General features: G+C 37.1%; 1 protein-coding gene across 2 annotated transcripts in view; it reads left to right on the top strand.

Moving 5' to 3' along the window:
* Window positions 1-978: 978 nt before the first annotated feature.
* eprs1 (glutamyl-prolyl-tRNA synthetase 1) overlaps window positions 979-18,162 on the top strand; it is a 29,568-nt gene continuing 12,384 nt past the window's right edge. The window contains exons 1-17 of one of the 2 annotated variants that reach the window (XM_051867033.1): window positions 979-1,217; window positions 3,694-3,778; window positions 3,953-4,052; window positions 4,161-4,317; window positions 6,023-6,156; window positions 6,403-6,503; window positions 7,545-7,671; window positions 7,893-8,085; window positions 8,180-8,351; window positions 8,780-9,013; window positions 9,119-9,203; window positions 10,164-10,223; window positions 13,269-13,289; window positions 14,319-14,429; window positions 14,577-14,713; window positions 16,549-16,756; window positions 17,216-17,328. In XM_051867033.1, coding sequence (XP_051722993.1) covers window positions 1,175-1,217; window positions 3,694-3,778; window positions 3,953-4,052; window positions 4,161-4,317; window positions 6,023-6,156; window positions 6,403-6,503; window positions 7,545-7,671; window positions 7,893-8,085; window positions 8,180-8,351; window positions 8,780-9,013; window positions 9,119-9,203; window positions 10,164-10,223; window positions 13,269-13,289; window positions 14,319-14,429; window positions 14,577-14,713; window positions 16,549-16,756; window positions 17,216-17,328 — 2,081 coding nt within the window. In that variant the 5' untranslated portion in view covers window positions 979-1,174. The remainder of the gene's footprint in view (window positions 1,218-3,693; window positions 3,779-3,952; window positions 4,053-4,160; window positions 4,318-6,022; window positions 6,157-6,402; window positions 6,504-7,544; window positions 7,672-7,892; window positions 8,086-8,179; window positions 8,352-8,779; window positions 9,014-9,118; window positions 9,204-10,163; window positions 10,224-13,268; window positions 13,290-14,318; window positions 14,430-14,576; window positions 14,714-16,548; window positions 16,757-17,215; window positions 17,329-18,162) is intronic. The other variant, XM_051867034.1, reaches the window with a different exon arrangement.

Below are 18,162 nucleotides of genomic sequence, written 5' to 3'. Positions count from 1 at the left end.
TAGAGATGGTTGTCTCTGAAAATCCCAGTAGATCCGCAGTTTCTGAAATACTCAGACCAGCCCGTCTGGCATCAACAACCATTCCACGTTCAAAGTCACTTAAGTTTGAATTTCAGCCGATCGTCTTGACCATGTCTACATGCTTAAATGCATTGATTTGCTGCCATGTTAATATTTATTAATTATTATAGATATAATACATTTTATCACATATTTTACAATTATAACAATTATTTAAATGATAAAAGCAATAAAACATAGTTTCAGAATACCAACTAGACTTTTTCACTGAAACAGTGTGAGATTCAAAATATAATGTAGAAAACTTCTAGTTGGAGAAAACTAGAATAATTAATGTTATTTTACAGAAGTGAATGTAAAGCTGCATTAAGCCAGTCCCTAAAAAGTGAAAGTGAAATTCTGCAAGATTTTTGTGAAAAATCAATTGACAGCCTATGTGACACTGCACTGAACTCTAGAATAGTGTAATAGAATTAGGCTACACAAATTCATCAAGACCTACAAGCAAAAATATTCATTCCAAAACATCTTCCCATTAAAATATAAATGCCTACTTTCAGTTTACAGACACCGAGCTAAAATATGTCGATGCATTTTCAAGGCTTGTACCGCCATCTTTAGGAAGCATAGTGATTTACATGTCTCTTTTGAAATGTATCACACACACATTCTCATAATTGCAGATTTGTAAGACTGTAAACCTCACAATTGTGACTTTTTTCTATCATTTTTAAGATTAAATATGACCTATTTTACAATTCTCAAAAGAAATATGGGGCACACAATAACACGAGGGGGAACATAGCAAACTAAAATGACCGGACTATGTGTTGTGCCGAATTCTGACCCCTGTCAGATTATTAACCCCCTAGTATTGGTAGGTTTAGGATTAGATGTGGGGGAGAGGGGTTAGGATTAGGGGTTGGGTTAGGATTAGGCAATCAGGTAGCGACTTCAACGAGGGGGGTAATAATTTGGCAGCGAGTCGAAATTGGGCACAACACCGGAACCATTGTTTCGGGGTCTAGTGTTACCCGTGCCATTCTACTGCTGCGCTCTTACAGCAGGCGGCGCTGAGCAGCTTTGCGGCTCGTGAAGTAGTTTGATGCTGGAAGTGTGACAGGGCCACTACGAGAAGACCGGGAGCAACGACATGGCACTAAACTTGACTATAAACAGTAGCAACCCACCTCTAGGTAAGTACACATGCGATGTTTTGCATATATTACAAGCTACATTGCATTTTGCAGATGATCTCGCGCATCGGCTCAATAGACTGACACGCAGAATATCCTCGTGCCGTCGTGGCATAATCTAAAATTATCTGTCTGCCGTTCACAATGTTCATAGGGCTTTTCTTGTCTTTCACCGCTTTTAAATTTTAATAGATTCAAAGCAAGATCATTTACAGTATTGCTAGTTTGGCACTGCTTCCCTAAAAGTGTTTCAGAAGTAAAAATTTTGCATGTTTTCATTATTATGAAGGTAAGAGGGAGTTTTGTGGGTTTTGCAGTCATATACAGGGCAAAACGAAGGTTTCCTTGATTTTTAGAGACGTTCTACCATATATTTAAGATGTAAAAATGTTGTTGTAGCTGCTGAATGATATTTATTGTTTGCCTAATGAATTGAAGTGCGCCATCCAGTGCTGGAGAAGCTGTGTCACCGGCTGATGCAAGTCATTTGAAAGAGCTGTCTGAATCTGTTTACTCCACGCCTGTCTTGGGCAGCAGGATTATCAGACTCTTTCTGTTATAAATCTTTGTTTTCATATGTGTATTAGGGTGTAATCTTTTTAATGGCGTTGGAGTAAAATTAGAAATTAGAAATGAAGTGGCCTTGCTTAATAAAATCTTTGCAGAATCAGTGGAAAATGCGATAAACCAAAACCAAAATGGGTGTGACTGGTTTAATGCAGTGTAAGTGCAGTAAATTTTGGTTACACCTTAATTGTCATACCTGATTTTCATCATGAATGAAATTCAGAGAACTAACATACATGCCAAATGCTTGCATGATATTCATGCAGATATGTGTTGAGGTAATAGTATCTAGCTGCAGTATCTAGTTTCAGCTTTTAAAAAGTTTAATTTTAAAATTCTAGTGAGAATTTTATATGAATAAATGCTATAAACAGTGCTTATTGATATTAGTTTTATCCAGTACATTTAACTAATGTAGCCCTGTTGTAAAATGTGTCCCATTTGACTGTATTGTGTGATAACATTATTTCCTTCAAGTTCATATTGTTACACGTAGCACTTAAAGATACAGAGTATAAATATATTGTATTTAATCATATCAAATTCAAAATAAACATTTAATACCAAGTCTTGAAATGTGGAATGTTCATTTGAAAACCAATAAGATATTGACATAATAAAATAAAACAAAAACAGTACAATTAAGCTCACATTTAAATAAATGGATATTTTGTCATGGCATTCCTACAGAAAGACCTCCATGTCATCCCTGAAAACAAAACTTTACTAAATAAATTGAGAATCACGATTGTTTTTTTGTTTTTTGTTTTTTTTGTAAAAAAAAAAAAAAAATGATTCAATGACTCACTCGTAAATACTTCACTTTAGGGCTGCATGATTTAACCGCATTAAACCGCACACGATTTGGCAAAGGCTGTGATTATTTTATGCACAGCTTGTCAGAGCTGTACGGCTCTGTGATCAGTAGTAAATGCTTCTCCATCTGAAAGCCAGAGGGCGCTCTCGTGCAGAAACTCCAAATATGTCCTGCCATAGAAGTAGATAACGCATGTCATTCCAGGAAATCCCTAAGGGCATTATACTATCGCTGTAGCTAAATAAACAGAAGATTGAAACGCTTTGATTGATTAAACATGACTAATAAACACATGACTGCCTTATTCTGTGTAAGAAGAAACATCATCTCACAGAAGGATGCTCAACTGTTGTTATGGAGTAAAAACATGTTATTAAATGTTGTCTTTTGTTGGACAAGATGTTAATAAATGCTTCTCGTGTCTGGAAAGATGTTTAAAGCGTGTTGCTTTTTCAAATGTACATTATAGCTAGCGTTGCTTTTGAGATATTCATATTTATCAGTTCATGCATTCTCTGAGAATCAAACCCATGACCTTGGTGTTGCTAGCCTAGCACCATGCTCTACTGTTTGCGATACAGGATCAGAATAATACAGGTTGTTCATAAAGGATTATTCAGAGGAACTGAACTAGATGAATCACAAAAATGATTTGCTAAGTGTTTAACAAGCACAGAATCTAGATGGACCAGTTTGGTTTGTTTGTTTTTTTGTTTTGAGGCCTTGACATATCATTATGTAACCCAGCCTTATAATGAAAGCACACCTGTTTCTGTTACATTTGAGGTTGGGCTTTTTTGTTTTCTGCTCGATCAACCTTTCATGATTAAAGAAAATGTGCAAATTATTATTATTGTGACAGTTCAGTTTAAGGAGTATTTTTTGCATCAATTTAATTTTTCAATGTATTAGGTAATGTACGTAAAAGGAGGGCAACAATGAAGTATAAACCAGGAAGTTATGTTAATTTTTTATAATGCAGGAACATGCCATTTTGAGCTTGGATTTGTGTTTGAATGGCTTTGCATATAGCAGCTACAGTATTAGATTTACATAGTCTGTTTTCTCTGTAATTCACCTCTCTGCCTGTAGGGGCACTGTTGACTGCTGAACATGTGAAGGGCAGCGTCAATCTCTCTGTGGAGGAGGGCAAAGACACCATGCTCCATGTCTCTGAGTGAGTATATGGCCTGTTTAAGAGTAGAAGAGCATGTCTTATCTATAATATAATAATTATAGATATTTATCAACAAATTAGGAGGATACACATACACAGTTTTTCTTGTTTTGTCATTTATATGCATCATTCTGTTTCATTTCCCATTTCTCTCATTCGGTGTGTCTCCTTCAGTCAGGTGCAGTTCAGTGATGTGAACTCCATCACGCGTTATCTTGCCCGAGTGGCTCCGGCGTTGGGACTGTATGGTTCCAACATGATGGAGCAAACTGAGGTTAGGTTTGGGAATCATTTAGATTACTACATTCCACTGACTCTCTATAGCAAATTACAATTATTTAATCGGTTAACAATGTTGTTGATTATGTTCTGTCTTTTGAAGGTTGATCACTGGCTGGAGTTCAGTGCCCGTCGTCTCTGTGGTCAGTCAGATCTGTCTTCTGCTTTGACAGATCTGGATAAAGCTCTGGCACTGAGAACCTTCCTGGTGGGTCACAGTGTGACACTAGCTGACCTCTGCATCTGGGCTGCTCTCAAAGGTCAGTCATTTGGCTATGAGACAAATTTGAATATATATATATATATATATATATATATGAATCCAAATCTGCTATGGGGTAATTAAATGTAGCAAATCATGTAAATTACATTTCATTGAAAATTAAACAACACTTGATCAAAGTTTAATAATTGCCTTAAAGGATTAGTTGACTTCAGAATTAAAATTTCCTGATAATTTACTCACCCCCATGTCATCCAAGATGTTTATGTCTTTCTTTGTTCAGTCGAAAAGAAATTAAGGTTTCTGAGGAAAACATTCCAGGATTTTTCTCCATATAGTGGACTTCACTGGAGTTCAACAGGTTGAAGGTCCAAATTGCAGTTTCAGTGCAGCTTCAAAGGGCTCTACATGATCCCAGATGAGGAATAAGGGTCTTATCTAGTGAAACGATCAGGCATTTTCAAAAAAAAAAAAAACACAAATGCTCATCTTGCACTAGCTCTGTGATGCGCCACGCATTACGTAATCACGTTGGAAAGGTCATGCGTGGAGAAAGGTCCACTATATGGAGAAAAATCCTTGAATGTTTTCCTCAAAAACCTTGATTTCTTTTTGACTGAAGAAAGAAAGTCATGGACATCTTGGATGACATGGGGGTGAGTAAATTATCAGGGAATTTTAATTCTGAAGTGAACTAATCCTTTAATCTTTTAAACCACTGAGACGATAGAGATCAAACTACATTTTAGAAAAATCACCTGTCAAGTTTATAATATATTACATCAGCATATGAGAGTCAAATTACAGAAAACCTTCACTAACCCGGTGAAGGTTTTCAATTGGATAGGCGTTTATTTTCTTTGGCATGCAGTGTGAAGTATTTCACTCAGTTCCCTGATCATTCCAATTCAATTACAACGAGTGAAGAACAAATTTATACTCACGTACGTTATGTATTACATACGTTATCATCACAGCAGCGTGACAGACAGCATGTTGAAGATGCTCAGGCCGCCATTTTCACCTCTTTTCGGAAAGCGTCAACATAGTCCAAATATCCGGTAGTGTGGGTTTTCCAGGAAATGCATGTACTCACTGGACCTCTTCTTCTTGTAAATACTACAGTATATTGTGCATGTTATTTTTTTGACAGACATAAATGTTGTGATATTCAAAGATGTGGATATGAAAAAGGATGGATGGTACGGTAATAATTATTAGCCGGCAAGTATTCAGTGAAGTAATCAATGTTTTTAGTTCTAATATTTCAATAATATTCTGCCTAAGTTTTTGACGGACATGATAATGTGCATAAGGGGTGAGCTGTGTTTGATTTTTAGGTAATTATAAAACATGCTGGAGATGTTTTTGCGTAGTTCGTTATTCTTATACTTATTTTATTGAATGAAGTTTATTTTGTGACTTAAATAAATTGCATGTTACTCAGAGACTGACATGTTTGGCTTGTCAAAAATGTTGCATTCAGCTGTCACAAATTCATTGACACTTGAAAATCAAGTTAATTTTTTACCGGGAAAAGAGTGGTTTTGATGCACAAAGTTGTTTTTATTGTCACTTATAACAAAAATCTTTTATTTAAACCCATGAAAAATGCAGCTCCTGTTGTAAATAATAGTGAGAAATCTGTTTAAAACTGTTTTTTCATTATTACCCCTTAGCAGATTTTGACTCATATATATGCCAAATCAAGACATCTTAACATTTGCAATAATTCTCAAAAGGAAATGGCGAGTCACAGGCCAAGCCAAGCTCCTACCCGCATCTGTGCCGCTGGTTTTCGTTCCTGAGCTCTCAGGTGCCGTTCAGTTCTGTGGGCAGTAAATGGGCCAGCAAGATCGCCCCCAGTAAAGCCACTGTGAGTTTATTATTTTGTTGGCCTTCTGACAGAAATTTTCTATTGCTGTTGTGTCTGTCCTTTTGGGGAAAAAAAAAGTTTGAAACAAGCCAGTTTTAAGTTTACAGCTAAAATTGGCTTTGAACATGGATCATACCTTTAAATGTTAATGTTGTTAATTTGCAGGATTTGTAGTAACTTTAAACCACAAACATGCAATGCATCTCCTACAGTGATTCCTTTTAAAGTTCCAAACTATGTTTTTAGCCTGTGGAGAAGGAAAAAAAGCAGGATCTAGGAAAGTTTGTGGAGCTCCCTGGTGCTGAGATGGGCAAAGTAATTGTGCGGTTTCCCCCTGAGGCTAGTGGGTAAGTAGTGTTAATGTCTATACAATCAAAGTCTTTCACAATATATACATATGCTCAGAAGTTTGGGGTCAGCAAGATTTTTTTTTATAAAGAAGTCTCTTTTGGTCACAAGGCTGCATTTATGGGCTAGGTGCACAAGATGGCGCCTGTGAGGTTTGGCAATTCGAGTGTGTGCATGTTTACTTGCGTTCATACTCTTCCGGTCTTAGCAATGTTTATATTTACTGTAAGGAGAAACTTATACATTAAACTTGTTTTGACTGCTGGGGGGCTAACCAACTAACCAACAGCTCACGCTTCGGTTGCTTAACAACAACAAAGCTGGAGAATCTCACGCAGCCAAAATGAAGATTGTCAGTACAACTTTTAGAATGCAACTGGACGTTTCTGAATGGTTAGTGGATAAATTTAAGTAGTTGCTGTGGAGTTGATTCAACTCATCGACTAGCATGTGCTGTCATGTTAATCTTTTGTGCAAAACCTGTATGGACGCCCACTATACATAGTGTACCTGTTTGCCAAACAGAGCCATACACACCAAGATAACATTTATGATTGCTATCAAATGCTGTGAATGGCCTAATGTTTTTTCCAAAATATCGCTCGGGCAGAAACGCTCCTTTTTTAGCAATCGAGCTTGCCAGGGTCAACTTGCAGGCTATCCAAGCTAACGAGACTCTAAATAGTGTTCTGTGCTCGTCTGTGCAGCCAATGACAGAACAGTTAGTATGCTTTGCTCGAACTTTTGCCATTGCCTTAGAACTGGTAGACCGTTGTCTCATGCGAAAACAAAATGGCGGCGCCGTGTGTGGAAACGTGTAGATTAAGCGGCAGCCAAACAAAGTTACTGAGTTGTCCTTTTTTACGTTTTTTTTTTTTTTTTTTTTTTTGGTAGATGTTGGTAGATGCACTGGGGACCTGATTTCATCATATGTCCCCTTTAATTACTTTTTTTTTTTTTTTTTTTTTTTTTTAAACTTACTCCAAACTTTTGAAAGATAGTGTGAATTAGTGTGTCTCTAATTTATGTTTCCATCTCAGATACCTGCACATTGGTCATGCCAAGGCAGCTCTCCTGAACCAGCACTACCAGGTCAATTTCAGGGGCAAGCTCATCATGCGTTTTGATGACACCAACCCTGAGAAGGAGAAAGAGGACTTCGAGAAGGTATTTTGCCTGCTTTCATACACAATTATTGCCCATATTCTCTATAAATAGCCCATTTATACTCTTTTACCACAAAAAAATAAAAGAAAGGGGTTTCCTCACACTAATTAACACAGTATTTAAACTGTACCTGCATCTTTGGCAAAACATCTAAAACATGCAACTTCCAAATAATTATCTGTAATAATTACCCTTGGCTAAGCTAACACCTTTTGCTACAGGTCATCTTGGAGGACGTGGCCATGCTACAGATCAAACCAGACCAGTTCACCTACACAAGCGATCACTTTCCCGCTATCCTGCGCATGGGGGAGAAACTTCTACAGGAGGGCAAGGCCTACATAGACGACACTCCTCCAGATGTCATGAAACAAGAAAGGGAGCAAAGGGTCGAGTCTCACAACCGTAACAACTGTGAGCATTACCAGTACTTGTCTTATTATTTGTCTTCATCACAAGAATTGTAATTTGAGGTTTTATACTGAACATGTTGTCCGTCTCTCATCAGCTGTGGAGAAGAACATGCAGATGTGGGAGGAGATGAAGAAAGGCACAGAGTTTGGCCAGACCTGTTGCATGAGAGCGAAGATTGACATGAGCTCCAACAATGGCTGCATGCGTGACCCCACACTGTACCGCTGCAAGAACGCTGCTCATCCTCGCACCGGCAACACTTACAAGTGAGTGAACGACATACTAGTGTTACCAGCATACTAGCTATTTTTTATTTAGTCTTAGTCTTGTCAAATGTCCTTTTTTTATTTTATTTTTTTTTTTTTAATCATTTTAGTCAACCAATCCTGTTTTTTGTCATGTTTTAGTTGACTTAGGTCTGGTTTCACAGACATAGCTTAGATTAAGTCAGGATTAGGCCTTAATTCAGTTAGGACATTTAAAGGATTAGGACATTTTCTTCAACAATACTGAGTATTGATATAATCACAGTAAGTGTTTAGGGATGTTGGTGTCATCTGTGTCCTAGTCATGGGAAAATAGGTTGTCATTATAGTTTTCATTAAGGAGTTTGACACTGTGTTATACATGCTACCGAATATGGCCAAATGATGGCCCTCATTGATGTTCCTCTTGTACTTTCTTTTCCATCCAGAGTGTACCCCACATACGATTTTGCATGCCCCATTGTGGACAGTGTTGAGGGGGTGACTCATGCCTTGCGTACCACTGAGTACCATGACAGAGACGAGCAGTACTACTGGGTAATAAATGCTATTGGTCTGCGTAAACCGTACATCTGGGAGTACGCCCGACTCAATCTTAACAACACTGTGCTCTCCAAGAGGAAGCTCACCTGGTTTGTCGACCAGGGCTATGTGGATGGCTGGTGAGTATCATGAGAGCCCTCACTGTCTTCACTTTATAGAAAAGAGCTCTTTTGGATTGCACGGTAAAATGTTTTTCTTGCTCTCCCCATCTTTTCTTCCTGCAGGGATGACCCGCGTTTTCCCACAGTCAGAGGTGTGCTACGTAGAGGAATGACTGTGGAGGGACTCAAACAATTCATTGCAGCTCAGGTATGTGTATTTCTTGCAATGACTTTTGGGCAAGAATACAAAAGTTGTAACAATGATTTTACCACAGCAGTGGCTGTTTTTTGCTGTGGCAGTGGTAAAATCTCTGTAAATTGCACACTTTATAAAATGGCGCAGACAGCAAATTTATAAAAGACATCAGTAGCTATGTTTCCATCAACCTATTTTTATGCGCATTTTGGGAAATCGCATAAAAACGCTGGATAGAAATGGCAAGATGCGCATAAATTCTAAAAATGGGCATAAACTTAGGATCTCAACTGAGGCGGATAAACATGTGCATAAACTACGATGGAAACACTTGTACAGAATAAATTCCTTGATTCGCATAAAAAAAGACGTGACTTTGCGATGGGACGGCGTAACTGGACCAACCAGCTGACTGATCTCGTTGCACAGCATCTGAAATGCTGTTTCGGTCATTCTGTAATGCCTGAGCAAATTTTGTTGTTAAAGTGGTTCGGTATAATTTCCTCCCAGAAGCGCCAAACACCAGGCATCTGAGTGCAAGGTAACATTACAGCGTTTGAGTTTCGTAATATATATTATATACGAAATTATTATATTCAGTGGCTTCTACTGCAGCTACTTCCATTTTTCCTAGTGATATTTAGCGCTAGTTTATCAGGAAGTGACGATTTTGTTCTCTTCGACTCACTGGATGGAAACCGTGCTTTATTAGCAAATGTTTTATGTGATATTCCAAATTTGCGCACAAGTTAAATTCGCACCTTTGATGGAAACATAGCTATTGGTCCATAAACAGTTTTTTTTTATTTTTTTTTTTTTATTAGCTTTTATAGCTATTAAACCTTTTCTTTTTTGATATATAAATTATAGTTAGTTTTTTTCCCCCACCTCTGCAGTCTTTACACTTCAGATTTAATTCTTTTACCAATCTGATTCACATTTTTCTTTTCTGTCCATTCCACTGTGTTACAGGGAGGCTCGAGATCTGTAGTCAATATGGAGTGGGACAAGATCTGGGCTTTCAACAAGAAGGTAAATATTAAAACCACATCCAGGGTCCATCATGGCTGCACCTGTTCTCCAGTCTGGTCCTTGTCATCCCACTCATTCACTAGTATAAATACCCTGAATAGCTGGCTAACATCTCTGCATTCTTTCAGCAATATTCTGTCAAGCAAAACTTTAATTTGAAACTAATTTTCAACACTTTAGCCTCTAATCTCTCTAGCCCCTCAGTATGCCATTTACATTTAGTGCTTCACTCGGCCTTTACATTTGCACGTCACCCTCCCTCCCACTCTTTCTCATTCTCTGTGACTAAGTTAAAAGCACTTGCATTTACTTGTTGTTTATTAAAGTCAGAGTAATTGAGAGTAATTTCTTAATATTAATTAAGTAGTAATAATTAAAACAGGAGCCACTTGTTCTGTGTTGCTTTTAATTGTGCTTTCATGTCTTATAGCCACCATCTTTCAAAAGCTGCACACATTTGTAATTCTGCGTCTGACACGTTATCTAGACCTCATTTCCTGCATCAAGCATGACCTGAGCTCTTTAACACACTGCTCATTAGCTGCAAACTTTAGTTGTCTCTTCTTTTCTTGGTTTGGTACCATTCATTTTTTTCACCCATTTCTTAAATGGAATACTTCACCCAAAAATGCAAATTGTCATCATTTACATTTGTGTTCATTTTTGGGTCAATTATTGATTTAAAGGGCTAGTTCACTCAAAAATGAAAGTTCTGTCATCAATTACTAGCCCTCATGTCCTTCCAAAGTTCATCTTGGAAATACTAATTGAAGGATTAGTTCACTTCAGAATAAAAATTTCCTCATAATTTACTCACCCCCATGTCATTCAAGATGTGTATGTCTTTCTTTCTTCAGTCAAAAAGAAATTAAGGTTTTTGAGGAAAACATTCCAGGATTTTTCTCCATATAGTGGACTTCAACAGTTACCAACAGGTTGAAGGTCCAAATTGCAGCTTTAGAGAGCTCTACATGATCCCAGATGAGGAATAAGGGTCTTATCTAGCGAAACAATTGGTCATTTTCTCATTTTCTTTAAATAAATATTTATATACTTTTTAAACACAAATGCTCATCTTGCACTGCTCTGCGATGCGCCAAGCATTACGTAATCATGTTGGAAAGGTCACACGTGACGTAGGAGGAAGTACCGATCTCATTGTCTCTTCCAACTTCAAAATCGCCCAACTTCAAAATCGTTGTTTTACCTTTTTTTTTTTTTTTTTTTTTTTTTTTTTGTAAAGGGCGTTTGACTAGTCTTTGCATGTTCGCTTTGCAAACACTTGCTCGGTACTTCCACCTACATCACGCGTGACCTTTCCAACGTTTCCATTGTGATGCGTGGCGCATTGCAGAGCTAGTTGCAAGACGAACATTTGTGGTTAAAAAGTATATACATTTTAATTTTTTTTGAAAATGGCTGATCGTTTCTCTAGATAAGACCTTATTCCTCGTCTGGGATCATGTAGAGCTCTTTGAAGCTGCACTGAAACTGACATTTGGACCTTCAACCCGTTGAACCCCAGTGAAGTCCACTATATGGAGAAAAATCCTGGAATGTTTTCCTCAAAAACCTTAATTTCTTTTTGACTGAAGAAAGAAAGACATAAACATCTTAGATGACACAGGGGTTAGTAAATTATCAGGAAATTTTAATTCTTAAGTGAACTAATCCTTTAAGATATTTTTAATGATACCTGAGAGATTTCTTTTACTCCATTGAAAGTTCATTCCAACAAAACCTTTGACCTTTAAAAGATTTCATAAAGACGTTGTTAAAAGTAATCCATTATAAATTGAACGGTTTGTAATTACATATAAATATTGATCACAGCACATACAAAAATGATGTACAGAAGCTCAAACATGCATGCTTGACATGTGACACATGCAAACCTCATATGTTCTTGCAAGTACGGGTGAGCTTCCGTTGACCATGTATGATGTGCTCTATCTATATACAGTGCTTAACAAATTTATTAGACCACCTTTCATAATAAAGAGAGAAAACAAATATTTTAGGAATCTGTCAAACTCGTTTAAAACTAAAAATTTTACTGTCATTTATTAGGCAAATAACAAACTGAAACAACCAAATAGTCTTTATTCACACATAATAACCAAAAAACGTAGATTGTTTATTTTTTATTTTGTATGGTCTCCTTTGGTCTTGATAAGAGCTTGTGTTCTTGCTGGCATTGTTTGTTTTTTTTTTATGTACTTTTTCCACAGTCTCTGTTGTTATTGACTTCCAAATAGTTTTTAGTTGTTCCCAAAGACTTGCTTCTGATGAAACTTTCGTTGCAATCTATCTTTCAATCCATTAAATTCAAACAATAATTATATTTTAGCATTAGAAACACTACTGTGACTGAAGAGTTACACATACTCGTGGATTAACCATTACAGAAACATAAAAAATTGATTTTGGTAATCATCAATTCTGTTAGTTTAGGGCAGCTGTAACACAAACCTTACATTGGGCAGTGGTCTAAAAAAAAAAGAAGCACTATGTGCTTTGATCAATGTTCATATGTAAAGCCTAATTTGGATCTTTACATCTTATAAAGTGAACTTGTCAGATTAAACCGCTCGATTCAAATGGACCTCTTTGACAATGTCTTTATGAAGCTTTTAAAGTTTTGGAGGAGCTTTCAGTGGAGTTAAAGAAATCAGGTTTCATTATTTCAAAGATGAACAAAAGTCATACAGGTTTGGAATGACATGAGGGTGAGAAAATGATGACAGTTTTCATTTTTGGGTAAACTAACCCTTTTACATCATCAACTCTTGGTACTAATTTGTCTAAGAGCAGGAATGTTGTTTTTGTAGCAAGGAATTATAAAACCTCTTAATTTGTTCAGAGAAATTTTAGCCATTGCCTCTGGTGGGTCAACTTCTGGTCAGAGTGCCCTGATTTAAGTTGGCACAGGAGCGGTAATGCTTGTGATTTCATATCACATTGAAACACTTCCCGTTCTGTCTGTCTCTGAGCTCTGTGTCCCCAGTTCTACATTAAATTGCATCTCACTCTTCTGTTTACAAGCTGCCAGTTAGCTGTAAAAAGGTACTCCTCTTCCTCCTTCCTCTTGTTCCTCTGCCTCGTGTTTCCCCTGCCCCTGTATTGTCTGCTCTTTCTTTCCCTATAACTTTCTATTTCCTGATCTACGGCTTTCACAAAAGTCCAAATTATTCATCTGGCAGATGGATTCTTCACTCAAAAATGAAAAATCCCTCATCATTTAGTCGTTCCAAACCTTATGATTTTCTTAATTTCTGTGAAACACAAAATATTTTGCAATTTCCTGGCTGCTTTTAACATAAAAGTTTGACCTTACAATCTGTCTATTATGATGTTAACATGAATATGAAAATTCAAATCTTCTCTCTTTTTCTTTTTTCTTCTGACTACTTGAATCATTACATGGGAGGAAAAAAACAAATATCTGCAGATATATATCTGCCTTGCCGATATATCGGTCAACCACTATTTAATAGTATGTTAGTATTTGCTGTGCTTAAGAATTGTAAAATTTCAGTGGTATTGTATCGCCTACTGAAATAATTGGTATTTGGACAACCCTGGTCTGCAATCTTGCTCTTTTTTTTCCTTCTGACTTCCTCTCATTTGCAGCTTCTATCTGTGTTTATCGCTCATTTCCACCCCTCATACAGCTTCTGGCAGATTCTATATTTTAAAGTGAAAATACATTAGAGCAATTCATGGTGTTCAGTCAAGCTTATTCAGCTTTAGCGCTCCCCAGTGACACATTTCAAACGTTTTGCTCTTGATTTCTCTCTGAAAACCTGATAACGGTTGTCAGCTCCCTCATTTCCCAGTCAGATAACATTAATACTTACTGTTTATGTTGTAAACCTACCAAAATAATGGCTCCAAGCAGTTTTGGGCAGTAATTATGTTTGGCTTCCCCTGCTCTTCATATCACTCTTCTCTACCTGTGTTTGCTCACCCTGTTTCATCAGTTGATCTGTCCACCATTCACAGCAATGTGAGAGCAAAGAAGCTTTGGTGGTTTTATGTGGATTCTTATCTAAAGAATCATTTGTTCCCCTCTCTCTCGCCCTCCCTGTATAGGTCATTGACCCAATAGCCCCAAGATACACTGCCCTACTAAGCTCGCAGGTTGTGCCAGTCTTCATTTCTGAAGCCAAGGAGGAGATGAAAGAGGTTGCCAAGCATCCTAAGGTAATAAAATCTGCATGCACACACCCCTAAAGAACTTGTCAGTAGTTCAGTTCATATGTAGGTAGGTAATATACTGAATAAAGAGAGACGGGTATATAAATTAGGCCTTGTGATTTGAGTCGCATCCTATTTTGTGGGGATTTTCAGAATGCAGATGTGGGAATGAAGCAGGTGTGGTATGGGCCAAAGGTCTTTATCGAGGGTGCTGATGCAGAAACATTCACAGAGGGCGAGACCGTGACCTTCATCAACTGGGGAAACATCATCATCACAAAAATCCACAGGTAAAACTTTAAAAATACAAGACCCCTTTGCGTGCTCTGTTACAATTTAAAATATCTGTTTTCAGATTTAATACATTTTAAAATGTTATTTATTATTCTGATGGCAAAGCTAAATTTTCAGCAGGCATTACGCCAGTCTTCAATGTCACATGATCCTTCAGAAATCATTCTAATATGCCGATTTGATCCCTTAAGAAATGTTTCTTTTCACTATCAGCATTGAAAACCGTTGTGTTGCTTAATATTTTTGTGGAAACCGTGATTTTTTTTTTTTTTTTTTTTCAGGATTCTTTGATAAATAGAAAGTTCAAAAGAACAGCATTCATTTGAAATAGTTTTTTTTTTAACATTATAAATGTCTTTACTGTCATTTTTGATCAATTTGATGTCATGGCTGAATAAAATATTTCTAGGGCTGCCCCCTTAATATTCGATGAGAAAAGGCTTAGTTGACCAAATTTTAATCAGTCAGTCGCAGAAAGAAAAACTTCAGTGCATGACGGACAGATCATTAACACAACTGGTCCATGTGGTAATTATGTCAGACAGGAAATCTAAACGTTTGCCTATTCATCGACCTCAGACATGACTTATCATTTGAAATGATGTAAGTAGTAGCCTAACATTAGCCACTTTACATGGCCGCTCACTCTCTTAACCTAGATAAATGTGCTCTATTATTAGGCGCAGATCCAAGTGTGTGGAGTGGAAGCTAAATTAGTACCTTGACGTTTTTAACTTAACGTGCATGTCTCTCTGTAGGCGTGTCCACTATATTGAGATTCATTTTTGCAGCTGACACTAAACCAGAAAACACTAGTTTATTAAAGGGACAGTTCACCCAAAAACGAATATTATCCCATGATTTACTCACACTCATCTTCTTTCAGACGAACACAATTGGAGATGTATTTAAAAATATCCTGGCTCTTCCAAGCTTTATAATGGTAGTGAACGGGGGGTGCGATTATGTTTTGAAGCCTCAAAAAAATGCATCCCTCTGTTATAAAAGTAATCCATACGGCTCCAGGGGGTTAGTAAAGGCCTTTAGAAGCAAAGCGATGTGTTTTTGTAAAAAAATATCCGTATTTAAAACTTTATCAGAAGCTCAGAGAATAAGAGCAAAACAAAACACCGGTCATGAATTAGAAGTCTAAAATGTCAGAGGATTTTGATACAAGAGAAGAGGAGCTTGAGGCGTCTAAGCTTATGCTACTCCTGCATCCTGCGTCATACATCATGTCAGGGGTTACTCATTTGGCGCAAGTCGACTTGTGCGGTATTCGTGCGGTCCTCTGGCTGAAGCTAGTTATTTGAATATATAAAGTTGTAAATATGGATATTTTTCTTACAAAAACCCATCGCTTCACTTCAGAAGGCCTTTATTAACCCACTGGAGCCGTATGGATTATATTTATGATGGATGGATGCATTTTTTTGGGGCTTCAAAACAGGCCCCCCATTCAATACAATTATAAAGCTTGGAATATTTTTTTTAATATAACTCCGATTGTGTTCGTCTGAAAGAAGATAGTCATATTCACCTAGGATGGTTTGAGGGTGAGTAAATCATGGGGTAATTTTCATTTTGTTGTTGTTGTTGAAACAGTCATAATCACTACTTTTGCCGGTGAGCTGCAGCAAGTTTTATGTGTGCACTTGAGAGCTTAATTTATATTTTAAAGGCTTAATATTTTGGTTTAGTATTTCAATGTTATGTAGAACTACAGGTATGTAAGCAATGTTACACAGGTCTATAATATTCTTTCTCAGCCCTATACATGTGCATTTACATGTAGATGTGCTGCTGATGTCTTCTGTCTTGGTGCCTGCAGGGACAGCAGTGGAGCGATCTCATCTCTAGATGGTCGTCTGAACCTGGAGAACACTGATTATAAAAAGACCACCAAGATCACCTGGCTCGCTGAATCCAGCCGTGCCCCCCTCCTGCCCGCTGTGTGCATCAACTACCAGCACCTCATAACCAAACCAGTCTTGGGCAAGGATGATGATTTCAAGGATTACATCAACAAGAACAGCAAGGTGTGGTACTCAAGTCTCAAATGTTATGTCATATTATTACAATTTAAAGTAGCATTTTTAAATAAAATAGAGAGGAGCTGTTTATTCATGTGATCAAAGCTGAATATTCAGCATCATTACTCCAGTCTTCAGTGTCACATGATCCTTCAGAAATCATTCTAATATGCTGATTTGCTGCTCAAGAAACATTTATCAATGTTGAGCAAAAAAAAGCTGCTTTTATAGTTTTGTAGTTGTTGTTTTTTTCAGGATTCTTTGAATAGAGTTTAAAAGAACAGTATTTATATGAAATACTATTTTTGTAGCATTAATACCTTTACTGACACTTTTGATCAATTTATTGTTTCCTTGCTGAATAAAAGCATTAAATTCTTAGAAAAATGACCCAAACAGTAATGTTTTAACAGTAGTTTATATAGTTTAAATGCTGAAGTGTGTTAACAATAATTTTGTTTCCAGATAGAGGAGAAGATGATTGGAGACCCTTGCTTGAAGGACTTGAAGAAAGGTGACATCATACAGCTGCAGAGACGGGGTTTCTATATCTGTGATCAGCCTTATGAGCCAATCAGGTGTCACCTCTAATCTGTTTAACACATTCTTATAAATCTGTTGTAACATTTAAAGTCCACCTGTAGTCAATAATTGTATCCCTTAAAACTCATCTTTGATCACCAAAATTACATATTTAAATGTTTTTTTCCTGTGGAAAAAAATATTCATGCCTTAAAATAGCTTGAACATAACTCTACACCCTTGCTTCATTTAGTATATGTGGATCTATGAATATGCTAATTAGCCCCGCCTCCACTTATTCGCATGAGCTCAGAGATCCACTCGGTCAACTTACTGAGGTAAACGCTGCACAATGTCGCTTTTTACAACATCGGACACGTAACAGTAATATGATTAGCCTTTTGCTTGACAACGTTATCAAACAGCTTATAATGTGTTGCTAAAGTTACAAACCATGTTCCCGTTCTCCATCTCAGAGTCACAGACAGCTGCCTTCTAAAAATTGGCATCCTTACAAATGCTTTAAACAACACAACGTCAGTGGAGAAAGGCATATAGTTCATCATAACATCGTAGCATACATCATATACATAATTCACCCGCTATATTGCTAAATCTACCCGATTTTTCATATCGATATAAAAATATACCAGGATAACCTGGCTTCATTTGAGACTCACCTGCTTTAGAGCGACCATAGTTAATGATATGCTAAAGCCTGCCCGCACATTGACGTAATTGGTTACAAGGTAGTTTGTGATGTCAGAAACACCAGCGATTTCAAACCACGTTTTTGAAACTGTCTTTAAATCACTGCTGTTCTAAAGAGAAAATACCCAGCAATGGTGTTGACTTGCCATTAAAAACACCACACAGACATATAAACAACA

This window comes from Ctenopharyngodon idella, chromosome 17, assembly GCF_019924925.1.
Source record: "Ctenopharyngodon idella isolate HZGC_01 chromosome 17, HZGC01, whole genome shotgun sequence".
NCBI classification, from domain to species: domain Eukaryota; kingdom Metazoa; phylum Chordata; class Actinopteri; order Cypriniformes; family Xenocyprididae; genus Ctenopharyngodon; species Ctenopharyngodon idella.
This window is presented reverse-complemented; position numbering and strand designations above follow the sequence as displayed.